The 13,061-nt window shown below is 51.7% G+C and overlaps 1 protein-coding gene and 1 pseudogene across 1 annotated transcript; both read right to left on the bottom strand.

Annotated features, from left to right (window-relative positions):
* Positions 1–6,655: 6,655 nt before the first annotated feature.
* Positions 6,656–8,016, bottom strand: RETN (resistin). Its single transcript, XM_032169483.2, has 4 exons — positions 7,930–8,016; positions 7,630–7,757; positions 7,170–7,247; positions 6,656–6,888 (listed from the first exon to the last, which is right to left on the bottom strand). Exons 2-4 carry the CDS (start codon positions 7,745–7,747, stop codon positions 6,758–6,760), a joined length of 327 nt encoding a protein of 108 aa, XP_032025374.1. The 5' UTR covers positions 7,748–7,757; positions 7,930–8,016; the 3' UTR covers positions 6,656–6,757.
* A 2,402-nt stretch (positions 8,017–10,418) lies between these two features.
* Positions 10,419–11,230, bottom strand: LOC116478361 (ubiquitin-ribosomal protein eS31 fusion protein-like; annotated as a pseudogene).
* Positions 11,231–13,061: the final 1,831 nt, after the last annotated feature.

The following is a 13,061-nucleotide window of genomic DNA, read 5'->3' as shown; positions in this document are numbered from 1 at the left end:
AATGTTACAGGAAGCTGTGGTCTCTGTGTGTGTCTGTGTCTACCTGGATGGACCTCACCCTCCTACCTCCTCTCTGTTTCAAAAGAGAAGCTGTGACACCTCAGTGTTCCAACTTTTCGGGTAAGAGCAACCAGGCTTGGAGACAGGACCCCTGGGTTCCCCCCACCTTCCTCCCTCCAGCCTCAGCTCCACCCCCAAGAAGTTCTTCTACTTCTACAAGTCCCCGTGGAGGAAAAGCACAGATGTGAGGCAACGGGAACTAACCACTGGAACGCCACACCCACATCTGGGACTGAGGACAGACCCACTTCCTTCCCTCCCTCCCCAAATCCCCTGCTTTCATACAACCCTGAAGGAAGCCGGGCGCGGTGGCTCACGCCTGTAATCCCAGCACTCTGGGAGGCTGAGGTGGGTGGATCACCTGAGGTCAGCAGTTCGAAACCAGCCTGGCCAACATGGTGAAACCCCGTCTCTACTAAAAACACAAAAATTAGCTGGGCGTGGTGGCGAGTGCCTGTAATCCTAGCTACTTAGGAGGCTGAGGCAGGAGAATCGCTTAAACCTGGGAGGCGGAGGCTGCAGTGAGCGGAGATCGCGCCATTGCACTCCAGAATGGGTGACAAGAGCGAAACTCTGTCTCAAAAAAGAACCCTGGAGGAACAGTTTTCTCTGCACCTGGAAACTCCAGGTTTCTCATTCCCATCCATCCATCTGCTTATCTACCCAGATATTTCTCTCTCTCTCTCTCTCTCTGTCTCACACACACACACACGTACACACACACGTCTGCACACGGACACACATCACAAACTCATTTGCATACTATTTGCATTGTGACACTCAGAAAAATAAACACAGGCATGCGTTCACATGCCCGCACTCTGTCTAGAAGGTGTCTTAGTTCACTTTGTGTTTATCTGATCTTGAAAACTGGGGTTACAAAAGGCACAAAGTAGCTGGGTATGGTGGCTCGCTCTATAGTCCCAGCTACCCAGGAGGCTGAGGTAGGAGGATCATTTGAGGCCAGGAGTTTGAGACCAGCATGAGCAACATAGCAAGACCCTGTCTCTTTAAATGTTTTTTAATAATAATTTTTTGAGACAGGGTTTCACTCTGTTGCCTAGGCGGGGGTGCAGCAGCGTGATCATGGCTCACTACAGCTTTGACCTCCCTGGCTCCAGTAATCCTTCGGCCTCGGCTTCCTGAGTAGCTGAAATTACAGGTGGGCACTACTCCACCTGGCTAATTTTTCTCCTTCTTTGAGATGGAGTTTTGCTCTTGTTACCCAGGCTGGAGTGCAATGACGCTATCTCAGCTCACTGCAACCTCCACATCCCAGGTTCAAGTCATTCTCCTGCCTCAGCTTCCCAAGTAGCTGGGATTACAGGCATGCACCACTACCCGGCTAATTTTGTATTTTTAGTAGAGAAGGGGTTTCACCATATTGGTCAGGCTGGTCTCGAACTCCTGACTTCACGTGATCTACCCGCCTTGGCCTCCCAAAGTGCTGGGATTACAAGCATCAGCCACCGTGCCCGGTCTAAATTTTCTTATTTTTTGTAGAGATGAGAGTCTCAATATGTTGTCCAGGCTGGTCTTGATCTCCTGGGTTCAACCGATTCTCCAGCCGTGGTCTCCCAAAGTGCTGGGATTACAGGCATACATTTTCATTTTTATTTTTTTCTGGCCAGGTGTGGTGGCTGACGCCTGTAATCACAGCACTTTGGGAATCTGAGGCGGGTGGATCACCTGAGGTCAGGAGTTAGAGACCAGCCTGACCAATATGATGAAACCCCGTCTCTACTAAAAATGCAAAAATTAACTGGGCGTGGTGGCAGGCACCTGTAATCTCAGCCACTCGGAAGGCTGAGACAGGAGAATCGCTTGATTCTCCTCGGGAGGTGGAGGTTGCAGTGAGGCGAGATCGCGCCATTGCACTCCAGCCTGGGCAACAAGAGCAAAACTGCGTCAAGAAAGAAAGAAAGAAAGGAAAGAAAGAAAGAGAGAGAGAGAGACAGAGGGAGAGGGAGAGAGGGAGGGAGGGGGAGAGAGGGAGGGAGGGAGGGAGGGAAGGAAGGAAGGAAGGAAGGAAGGAAGGAAGGAAGGAAGGAAGGAAGGAAGGGAAGGGAAAGGAAAGGAAAGGAAAGAGAGAGAGAGAAAGAAGGGAGGGAGGGAGGGAGGGAAGAAAGAAAGAGAGAAGAAAAGAAAAAAGAAAAAACAAGTATAAGACTGCCTTATGTGCAGAAAGTGATGATGTTTTGTTTTAAAATATGTGGTTAAATTTCAGACAACTTGAATGTTGAGAAATGAGCGTCGAGATCTGGTGAGGATAATGTTCTGTTTCCTAAAATATTGCCAAATCCTGTGTCTCCAAGAAAGATCAATTTGATAATGACTTCGTGCCAGCTCCTCTATTTGGTCTTAGAAAGAAGTCAGTTACTGAGCTATACGACCGCCTTCTAATGGAGCAGACGGACCAATTGGATGTGGGCTCTGCCTTGATGGACAGGCGTAGGGGGTGGAGCCACAGCGTTGCACATTTCCCGGGCTTGGGTGGGGCTGAGACCTGGCTCCAGGCTCTGGATTTCCTTTGAAAAAAGGTCACAGGCAATCATGTCACGTGGGAAACATCTGCAAAGGCCCACAGGCAATCATGTCACGTGGGAAACATCTGCAAAGCTGCTTGACCAGCACCCTTCCCTTTCATAGGGTAACATTCTCAATTTTCTTTTAAGAAAGAAAATGTGTCCTAGGTCCAGCCAACCGTGAGCTAGGGACAAATGATCCAGATCCAGCCAATCAGAGTCTGAGATTGCGCAGAGAGGCGGGTATTTGAGCAAGACCCAGCCAATGAAACTCTGGTCTGGGACTTTTATTGGTTTAACCAGGGGGAAAAAAGCATTCTCTTTTTTTTTCCAACCCTCACTAGGGCTGCCACAATGGGAGGATGTAATGGGAGCTGTGACAGGGAAGAATCTACTTGAGAGCGAAGGCGGGGCGGAGAAAATCAGACCTGAGAGGAAGTCTGGGTCCTGGAGACATCATTTGAGACCCTGGTTCCAAGCCATACCTGAACCTGTTGTTATAACCCTGAGCTTGTCAGTTACACAAACAAGAAACTTCCTTTTAGTTTTGCCCAAGCTAGTTTGAAGTGGGGACTGTTGTACTTGCAAGCAGAAGAATCTTGCCTTGGCTGGGCTCTGTGGCCCACGCCTGTAATCCCAGCACTTTGGAAGACCGAGGCAGGTGGATCACTTGACGTCAGGAATTTGAGACCAGCCTGGCCAAAATGGCGAAATTCCTGTGTCTACTAAAAATACAAAAATTAGCCAGGAGTGGTAGCGGGCACCTGCAGTCCCAACTACTCAGGAGGCTGAAGCAGGAGAATCACTTGAACCTGGAGGTGGAGGTTGCAGTGAGCTGAGATCGTGCCACTGCACTCCAGCCTGGACAACAGAGTGAGACTGCATCTCAAAAAGGAAGAAGGAGGAGGAGGAGGAGGAAGGAGGGAGGGAGGAGGGAGGAGGGAGGAGGATATCTTGCCTACCACAGGGGATCTAGGCATTAGCTACAGAGGAAATTGAGGCTGTAATAGGAGGTTTGCCTGTCCACATCACCTGGGCAGATGTGACCACATCATCTGGGGAAGGAGAATGTCTATGTTAGAATTGAGGAACCTGAAGAGATCCCTCTTAGGGTTCAGATACAGGACTATGGATGGGGGTTGGAGACAAATAGTTCTGGGGACAATGGAGTATCCCCGCCCCCAACACACACACACAGAGCAGTACGGGGCAGGGACACACACAAGGCACTAGACTCACCCTCTCTGGCCCTGGCCATGCTTCTGACTCAGTGATCCTGCCCTACCCCCATGACCACTGTGGAGTCAGGAGAGAGGGTCTGGGATGGGAATCCCTGGGCTGGAGTCTGGGTGGGGTCCCTGGCACCAGAAGTGGTTGTAATCTCTGCTCATGGCCACCAGCATCAGACAGGGGGCTGGGACCATCACAGGGGGTGGGTGGCAGTGGGAGGAGAGTCCAAAACATCCTGAAAACCAGAACCTCACTCTATCATCTATTGTCCAGGTGTGACATTTGAGTCTGGGATCCCTTTCAAGACTAGGTGCTAGGAACTCTGAAGTCTGTGGTGGGAAATCAGGGACTGGATGGCAAGACTCCTGGGTCAGGCTTCCTTTAGAACTGGACCCTGAATCACCTGAATTTGTGCCCCCAGGGAGCTGGGGCAGGGGATGCTGAGGCTTTTGCCCTCTAGAACAGGGGTCCCCAGCCACCGGGCGTTGGGAATGGGGCTGCACAGCAGGAGGTGAGTGGTGGGCGAGCGAGAGAAGTGAAGCTTCTGTATTTACAGCCACTCCCCATCGTTCGCATCACCACCTGAGCTCCACCTCGTCAGACCAGCAGCAGCATTCAATTCTCGTAGGAGCAAGAATCTCATTGTGAACTGCGCATTTGAGGGATGTAGCTTTCTCACTCCTTATGAGAATCAAATGCCTGAGAATCTGTGGCTGTCTCCCATCACCCCCAGCTGGGACCGTCTAGTTGCAGGAACACAGGCTCAGGGCTCCCACCAATTCCACATTACGGTGAGTTGTAGAATTATTTTATTCTATATTACAATGTCATAATAATAAAAATAAAGTGAAAAATAAATGTAATGTGCTGGAATCATCCAGAAACCATCCCCGCTCCCCCCACCCCCACTTACACACACCAATTGTCTTCCGTGAAAACAGTCTCTGGTGCCAAAAAGGTTGGGGATTGCTGCACTAGGACATTAGATACTTATCCAGGGTCCAGTGGGGACTTGAGTCAGAAACGCAAGAGTCTGCCTGAAGCATGTGTGTGTTTGTGTTCCTGCATCATCTCTGCCCACCACGGTCAAATCTGCGATTCTCCGTGCATTGGCCGGGGGGGAGGCGGGGGGCAGGTGCCTTTCTGTGTCTGAGTGTCTGTGGGCACATGGGTGTGTCTGTGGATGTGGTGTCTCCGTGTGGCCGTGGTAAGTGGGTTGTGTACTCTGTGTGTGCACGTGGCTGTGTATAGCTGTGTGTGCATGTGCAGTATGTGCACGTCGGTGCTGTATCTAAGTGTACACGTGGCTACTGATCAACAGACATTTACTGAACATCTATTGTGTACCATGCTCTATTCTAAACCCTGCGGGGATTGGGTGCGGTGGCTCACCCCTGTAATCCCAGCACTTTGGAAGGCCAAGGTGGGCGGATCACCTGAGGTCAGGAGTTTGAGACCAGCCTGGCCAACATGGTGAAACCCGCTCTCTACTAAAAATACAAATTAGCTGGGCATGGTGGTGGGCACCTGTAATCCCAGCTACTTGGGAGGCTGAGGCAGTAAAATCACTTGAACCCAGGAGGCAGAGGTTGCAGTGAGCCGAGATTGTGCCACTGCACTCTAGCCTGGGCGCCAGAGTGAGAAGACCTTGTCTCAAAAATAAAAATTAAAAAATAGGCCAGGCGCGGTGGCTCATGCCTGTAATCCCAGCACTTTGGGAGGCTGAGGTGGGTGAATCGCTTGAGACCAGGAGTTCAAGACCAACCTAGCCAACGTGGTGAAACTCCTTCTCTACTAAAAACACAAAATTTAGCCAGGCATGGTGGCGAGCGCCTGTAGTCCCAGCTACGTGGGAGGCTGAGGCAGAATTGCTTGAACCCAGGAGGCAGAGGTTGCCGTGAGCCGAGATCGCACCACTGCAATCCAGCCTGGGCGACAGAGCGAGACCCTGTCTCAAAAAAAAAGAAAGAAAGAAAAGAGAAGAGGGGAGAGGAGGGGAGAGGAGGGGAGAGGAGGGGAGAGGGAGGGGAGAGGAGGGAGAGGGGGGGGGAGGGGGAGGAGAGGGGAAGAAGGGAAGGGGAGAGAAGGGGAGGGAAGAGGAGGGGAGAGGAGGGGAGGGGAGGGAAGGGAAGGGAAGGGAAGGGAAGAAACAAAACTCTGAGGGGATCTAGGAGCAGACAAGTCCCCTGCTCTGTGTTTTCACAATCTAGTATCCAGGAAGGGGTAAGCACCCTATGTGTCCCTGGTTGTAACTGACTACTCACAACTGCATTTGCCTGTGTGAAAAACGTGAGCTTGTGATGATGTGTGACATCAGGTAGGCATCCCTGACTGTCCATAACCCAACTTTGCCTGTGCCTTGGGACTTCCTCCTTGCAGGTAGGAAGTGAGGGGTACAGGTTCCAGCTCTGGGCTGAGACATGATTCAGGGGCCCACCCTGACCTGGGGCTCCTGGAGTCTTGGGGCCCTGGAGGGTCCCGTCCACTGCCCAGACTGACCCGGGTCCTCGATGAAGCCTCATTATGAGGACTGGGGGAAAATGACCCAGCCACTTCCTGGGGAGGTCGGAGACCCCAGGGTGAGCGTCAAGGTAGCCTCAAAGGTGAGACGTCCCCTCTTGAAGGCAGCCATGAGCCTTGGGTGGGGACGTCACTAGAGGAAGTTCAGGCCCTATTTTCGGAGGAAGCAGTTGGAGACCCCATAGGAGGAAGGGGGATGGGGCAGTAGAAAGTCGCGGTGTCCCCGCCCCCTCCAGCAGCTGCGCGCCCCACTCTCTTGGAGACGCTAGATCAGTCCCTCCCGGCCTACTAAAGAAACCACGCAGGGCTCAGATCCGCTCCATCATCATCACCATTATCTCCAGGTTTATTTCCAGCTCCCCCGCACCTCCTCCGGACCTGGAGCCTCCTCCGCCCGCGCTGTGCACGCGCTGCGCGCGACCTCAGGGCTGCACACGACAGCAGCGCGCTCCGGTCCAGTCCATGCCCGCGCACTGGCAGTGACATGTGGTCTCGGCGCGCACATCCCACGAGCCACAGGCAGAGCCACAAGTGCAGCCGGTGACGGCGAAGCCTGCAGCCCGGAACAGAGGAGCGTGGACTCAGCTGGGAGGCTGAGGGTGGGAGCGGGGGGGTGGGGACGGGGACGACTGGAGGTTCCAACCACGGAATAGGCACTAGAGGCAGGGAGTGAGGGTAGATACCAGTGTCCAGATGGTGGACGGAGAAGGCTGGGAGTCAGGACCAAGATCCTAGGGGAGTAGAGGCTGGACATGGGGAACGTGGCGGGGAGGGGGCATTCCCAGGGGACTTGGAACCCAGATGGGCGCCTGGACAACAGTTTTCTGCACTCACCTCGGGGGCAAGTAGCCAGGTCCCCCCTGGAGGTGACGCTCTGGCACTCCAGGTCAATGCTCCTTATTGCCCTAAATACTGGGGGGCAGGAGGGAAGAAGACAGGGGAAGCTGTGAGACCAAACGGTCCCTCCCCCATCCTCCCCCTACGTTCGCCCTGTTGGTTTGGAGCTAGCTCCTTGTGGACACAGGAGCTCACTGGCCTCCAGAACACTGTCTTGAGTTGGGTGTTTTGGAGTAAGGGAAGGTTTGGAGTGAGAGCGGGGATTGGGTTTGGAGCTGTGGATAAGGTGGGGACAGTCGGAGGGGTTGGGAATGGAGTTGGGGTTGAATTTATGATCTGGTTGGATTTGAGGATGAGATTTGGTGAGCGCTGGGGCTGGGTTGGAGTCAGGTCTGTGCCAGGGATCAGTGAGGTCTCTGAGACCCTTGGGGAGCTTGCCCAAGTGGGGGGTCCTCACTTAGGGAGCTGGCGCCCTCCTGGATCTTCTCATTGATGGCTTCTTCCATGGAGCACAGGGTCTCGCTAGACACCAGCAGCCCCAGGACAGGGAGGAGGAGGAGACAGAGAGCTTTCATCCTGCAGGCGCTGAAAGAGGGAACCAAGAGACCCACAGCTGGGTCAGCCCTGCCCATATGGGGAAGATCCGGCCTGGACCTAGACCCCTGTCCCCCCGTGTGGGGGACAGGGATGGAGGCTCGGCTTTGACCCCAGCCTCCCCGCTGGTGCCATGGCAAGGGCAGGAGCAGCTGTCACTTACCCTCTCGGTGGGCTCAGCTAACCAAATCTGGCACACGAATTCCTGCACCGCAGCTCTTTCTTTGAGGCCTCTTGGGGTGGGGCTTCCTGTCTTGGCTAATAAGTCCCTGGGCCCCCAACCCTCCGGTCCCACATCCGGGGCCAAGAGGAAGCCCCTGAGCAGACAGTAAGGGCTGGAGGAGGGAGGGAGCCTCCCACCTTCCAACAGGGCCTCCCTCTTCATGTCCAGAGGCTGGTCAGGAGGTGGTGCCCCAGGGATAATGCCAGGAGCTGTGGTCTGGGGAACAGGTAGACAAGCGGAGTTTTGCATGCAAGGGTGGCTGATGCAAACATGATAAAAATAATGCCTCTTGCTAGGCATGGTGTGGACAAGCACTCGTAGTCCCAGCTACTAAGGAGGCTGAGGTGAGAGAATTGCTTGAGCCCGGGAGTTCGAAGCTACAGTGACTTATGATCACACCACTGCACTCCAGCCTGGGCAACAGAGCAAGACCACTTCTCTAAAATAGTAATAATAATTATGTCCCTGGGTGAGAATGACATACCATACCACATTCATACCCAAATGCCCATGAGCAATAGAACTGGTATATAAAATCATGGTTTATGGCCGGCGGCTCACGCCTGTAATCCCAGCACTTTGGGAGGCCGAGACAGGCGGATCACTTGAGGTCAGGAGCTTGAGACCAACCTGGCCAACATGATGAAACCCTGTCTCCATTAGACATACAAAAATTAACTGGGCGTGGTGGCGTGTGCCTGTAATCCCAGCTACTTGGGAGGCTGAGGTGGGAGAATCACTTGAACCCGGGAGGCGGAGGTTGCAGTGCGCTGAGATCGCGCCCCTGCACTCCATCCTGGATGACTAGCTTGGGCACCACAGCAAGACTCCATCTCAAAAAAAAGAAAGAAAAATCATGGTTTATTCCATCAATGGCATCACCTACAACAGAAGTTGGAAAGCCATTGCTCATGGGCCAAGGTCCAGCTCATGTTTCTTCTTGGACCACCCATGAGCTAGGAATGGTTATTACATTTTTAGTTGTTCTTTGTTTCCAATACAATGGGCTTTTTTGTGGTAAAATACATATAACATACAATTTACCATTATAACTTTTTTTTCTTTTTTGAGATGGAGTCTTGCTCTGTCGCCCAGGCTGGAGTGCAGTGGCGCAACTCGGCTTACTGCAAGCTCCGCCTCCTGGGTCCATGCCATTCTCCTGCCTCAGCCTCCCAAGTAGCTGGGACTACAGGTGCCTGCCACCATGCCCAGCTATTTTTTTTTTTTTGAGATGAGATCTTGCTATGTTGCCCAAGCTGGTCTCAGACTCCTGGCTTCAAGTAATCCTCCCACCTTGGACTCCCCAGTAGCTGAAGCTACAGGTATGCACCATCTTGTTACATTTTAACCATTGCTTTTGTTTGTTTCTTTGTTTCAGAGTCTCACTCTGTTGCTCAGGCTGGAGTACAGTGGCTCAATCTCGGCTCACTGCAACCTCCACTTCCTGGGTTCAGGCAATTCTCCTGCCTCAGCCTCCCGAGTAGCTGGGATTACAGGTGTGCACCACCACGCCCGGCTAATTTTTTGTATTTTTAGTAGAGACGGGGTTTCACCATGTTGGCCAGGCTGGTCTCAGACTCCTGACCTCAAGTGATCTGCCCGCCTCAGCCTCCCAAAGTGCCGGGATTACAGGTGTGAGCCACCATGCCCGGCCTATTTTAACCATTTTTCAGTGCACAATTCTGTGGCAATAAGCACATTCATGTTGTGTAGCCACCACCGCCATCCATCTCCAGAACTTTCTCCTCTTTCCAAACTGAAACTCCATCCCCATGAAACACTCACTCTCTATCCCTCTCCCCAGCCCCTGGCACCCTCCTTCCTACCTCCTGTCTCTATGGATCTGACGACTCTAGGGACCTCCTAGGAGTGGAATCACCCAGTGTTTGCCCTTTTGTATCTGCTTATTTCACTAAGCATAATATCCCCAAGGTTCATCCCTGCTGTAGCCTGAATCAGAGCTGTTTTCCTTTTCATGGCTGCATCACATTCCCGTGTGTGGATGGACCACGTCGTGTTTATTCCTTCATCGATGGACACTTGGGTTGCTTCCGGCTTTTGTTTTGTTTTTTGTTTGTTTGTTTTTGTTAGTTCACATCTTTTTTTTCTTTTTTTTTGTCTTTTTTGAGACGGAGTCTCACTCTGTCCCCCAGGCTGGAGTGCAGTGGCGCCATCTCGGTTCACTGCAAGCTCCGCCTCCTGGGTTCACGCCATTCTCCTGCCTCAGCCTCCCGAGTAGCTGGGACTACAGGCGCCCGCCACCACGCCCGGCTAATTTTTTTGTATTTTTAGTAGAGACGGGGTTTCACCATGTTAGCCAGGATGGTCTTGATCTCCTGACCTCATGATCCACCTGCCTCGGCCTCCCAAAGTGCTGGGATTACAGGCTTGAGCCACCGCGCCCGGCCATCTTTTGTTAATTCATGCAGTTACTTGTCTTCTGGTTTGTTGAAGCAGTAAGTCAGACAACAGTTGCCACAATAATGTCTGTCAAAGTGGCTTCCCATAAACACTGCAGCACCACATTCATCAGAAGGGCAACCTCGACGAAGGTGACTAATTTTGCCATTCTCATCCACCTTATAATATTTCAGGACAGCCAGCTTCACCTTCTTTCTCTTGTGCTTATTCTTCTTGCAGGTAAGACTTCTTCTTCTGGCCAGGCTCAGTGGCTCAGGCCTGTAATCCCAGCACTTTGGGAGGCCGAGGCAGGTGGATCACAAGGTCAGGAGTTCAAGACCAGCCTGGCCAACATGGTGAAATCCTGTCTCTACTAAATATACAAAAATTAGCTGGGCATGGTGGCACGTGCCTGTAATCCCAGCTACTTGGGAGGCTGAGGCAGGAGAATTGCTTGAACCGGGACCTGGGAGGCAGAGGTTGCAGTGCGCCGAGATTGCACCACTGCACTCCAGCCTGAGCTACACAGTGAGACTCCGTCTGAAAAAAAAAAAGAAAAAGAAAAAAGACTTCTTCCTTTCCTTAGCTATACCAAGAATTCTCAACACAAGATGAAGAGGAGACTCCTTTTGAATGTTGTAGTCAGACAGAGTACGTCCATCTTCCAGTGCTTGCCAACAAAGATCAGTCTTTGCTGATCAGGAGGAATTCTTTCTTTACCCTGGATCTTGGCCTTTATATTTTCTAGGGTATCCGAGGGTTCTCCCTCGAGGGTTATGGTTTTCCCTGTAAGCGTTTTCAGGAAAATCGACATTTTGGTGGCGGCTCCACCACAGATGGCGGATCGAAAAGGTTTTTGTTTTTTGTTTTGTTTTTTGTGTTTTTGAGACAGAGTTTCGCTCTTGTCACCCAGGCTGGAGCGCAAGTGGCACAATCTTGGCTCACTGCAACCTCCAACTCCTGGGTTTCAGCGATTATCCTGCCTCAGCCTCCGAGTAGCCGGGATTACAGGCATGTGCCACCACCACACCCAGGTAATTTTTTTTTTTTTTTTTGTATTTTTAGTAGAGACGGGGTTTCGCCATGTTGGCCAGGCTGGTCTCAAACTCCTGATCTCAAGTGACCCGCCCGCCTCGGCCTCCCAAAGTCCTGGGATTACAGGTGTGAGCCACTGTGCCTGGCCTGCTTCTGCCTTTTGGCTATTGTGAATAATGCTGCTATGAACATAGATATGCAAATATCTGTTTGCAGTTCCTGCTTTCAATTCTTCTGGGCATATGCGCAGGAGTAGCACTGCCTGATCATATGGTAATTCTATGTTTAACTTTTTGAGGCATTGCCAATTTTCACATTTTTAAACTATAGGGAAAAAAAGTTGTTTTTTTTTTTAAAAGACGAAGTCTGGCTCTGTTTTCCAGGCTGGAGTGCAATGGTGCAATCATAGCTCACTGCAGCCTCAAACTCCTGGGCTCAAGCAATCCCCCCTTCATTGGCCTCTTGAGTAGGTGGGACTACAGGCATGTGTCACCACACCTAATTTTTTAAATTTTTTTGTAGAGGTGGGGTCTCACTATATTGCCCAGGCTGGTCTCAAACTCCCGGCCTCAAGAGATCCTGCCACTTTAGCCTCCCAAAGCACTGAGATTACAGGCATGAGACACTGTGCCTAGCCAAAAAATATTTGTAATGTTTAGTGAAAATAAAAATCATATAAAATTCAAATTCATATAATTTTCATAAAGAGTTCATAAAGAAAATTTTCTTAAAACATTGTCAGCTGGGTGCGGTGGCTCATGTCTGTAATCACAACACTTTGGGAGGCCGAGGCGTGTGGATCACTGGAGGTCAGGAGTTCAAGACCAGCCTGGCCAACATGGTGAAACCCCATCACTACTTACAATACAAAATTAGCTGGGTGTGGTGGCACGCGGCTGTAATCCCAGCTACTTGAGAGGCTGAGGCAGGAGAATTGCTTGAACCTGGGAGGTGGAGGTTGCAGAGAGTCAAGATGGTGCCATTGCACTCCAGCCTGGGCAACAAGAGCGAAACTCTGTCTCAAAAAAAAAAAAAAAATATATTGCCAAGCTCAGTGGCAGGCACCTGTCATCCTAGCTACTTGAGAGACCAAAGCAGGAGGATTGTTTGAGCCCAGGAGTTTGAGGGCAGCCTGGGCAACATAGTGAGATCCCGTCTCTACAAACACACACACATACACAGTTTGCTGCCCCCCTTTTTTTTTGAGAGGGGGACTCGCTCTTGTCACCCAGGCTGGAGTGCAGTGGCGCGACCTTGGCCACTGCAACCTCTGCCTCCTGGGTTAAAGCGATTCTCCTGCCTCAGCCTCCCAAGTAGCTGGGATTACAGGCACGTGCGCCACCGTGCCCGGCTAATTTTTGTATTTTTAGTAGAGATGGGATTTCGCCATGTTGGCCAGACTGGTTTCGATCTCCTGATCTCAAGTGATCCGCCCGCCTTGGCCTCCCAAAGTGCTGAGATTATAGGCATGAGCCACTGTGCCTGGCCCCACTTTTTAATATATCATCAATGACTGCTATCACATGTCCATGGCAGAGCTCAGTAGCTGTAGAGTGGATGGACAGTAGGGCCCCCAAAGCTGAGAACGTTTACTCTCTGACTCTTTACAGAAAACATTTTTTTGTACCCCGGGTATG

Source organism: Hylobates moloch, unplaced genomic scaffold (assembly GCF_009828535.3).
Source record: "Hylobates moloch isolate HMO894 unplaced genomic scaffold, HMol_V3 SCAFFOLD_12, whole genome shotgun sequence".
NCBI lineage: Eukaryota > Metazoa > Chordata > Mammalia > Primates > Hylobatidae > Hylobates > Hylobates moloch.
Note: the sequence above shows the minus strand (reverse complement) of the source record. Positions and strands in the feature narration are given on the sequence as shown.

Coding starts and splice junctions, on each gene's coding strand:
- RETN (XM_032169483.2), bottom strand. CDS start 7,747: ATGAAAGCTCTCTGTCTCCTCCTCCTCCCTGTCCTGGGGCTGCTGGTG. Junction 7,248..7,629: donor GGAGGGCGCCAGCTCCCTAA/GTGAGGACCCCC, acceptor CCTGCCCCCCAG/TATTTAGGGCAATAAGGAGC. Junction 6,889..7,169: donor CCTGGCTACTTGCCCCCGAG/GTGAGTGCAGAA, acceptor TCCGGGCTGCAG/GCTTCGCCGTCACCGGCTGC.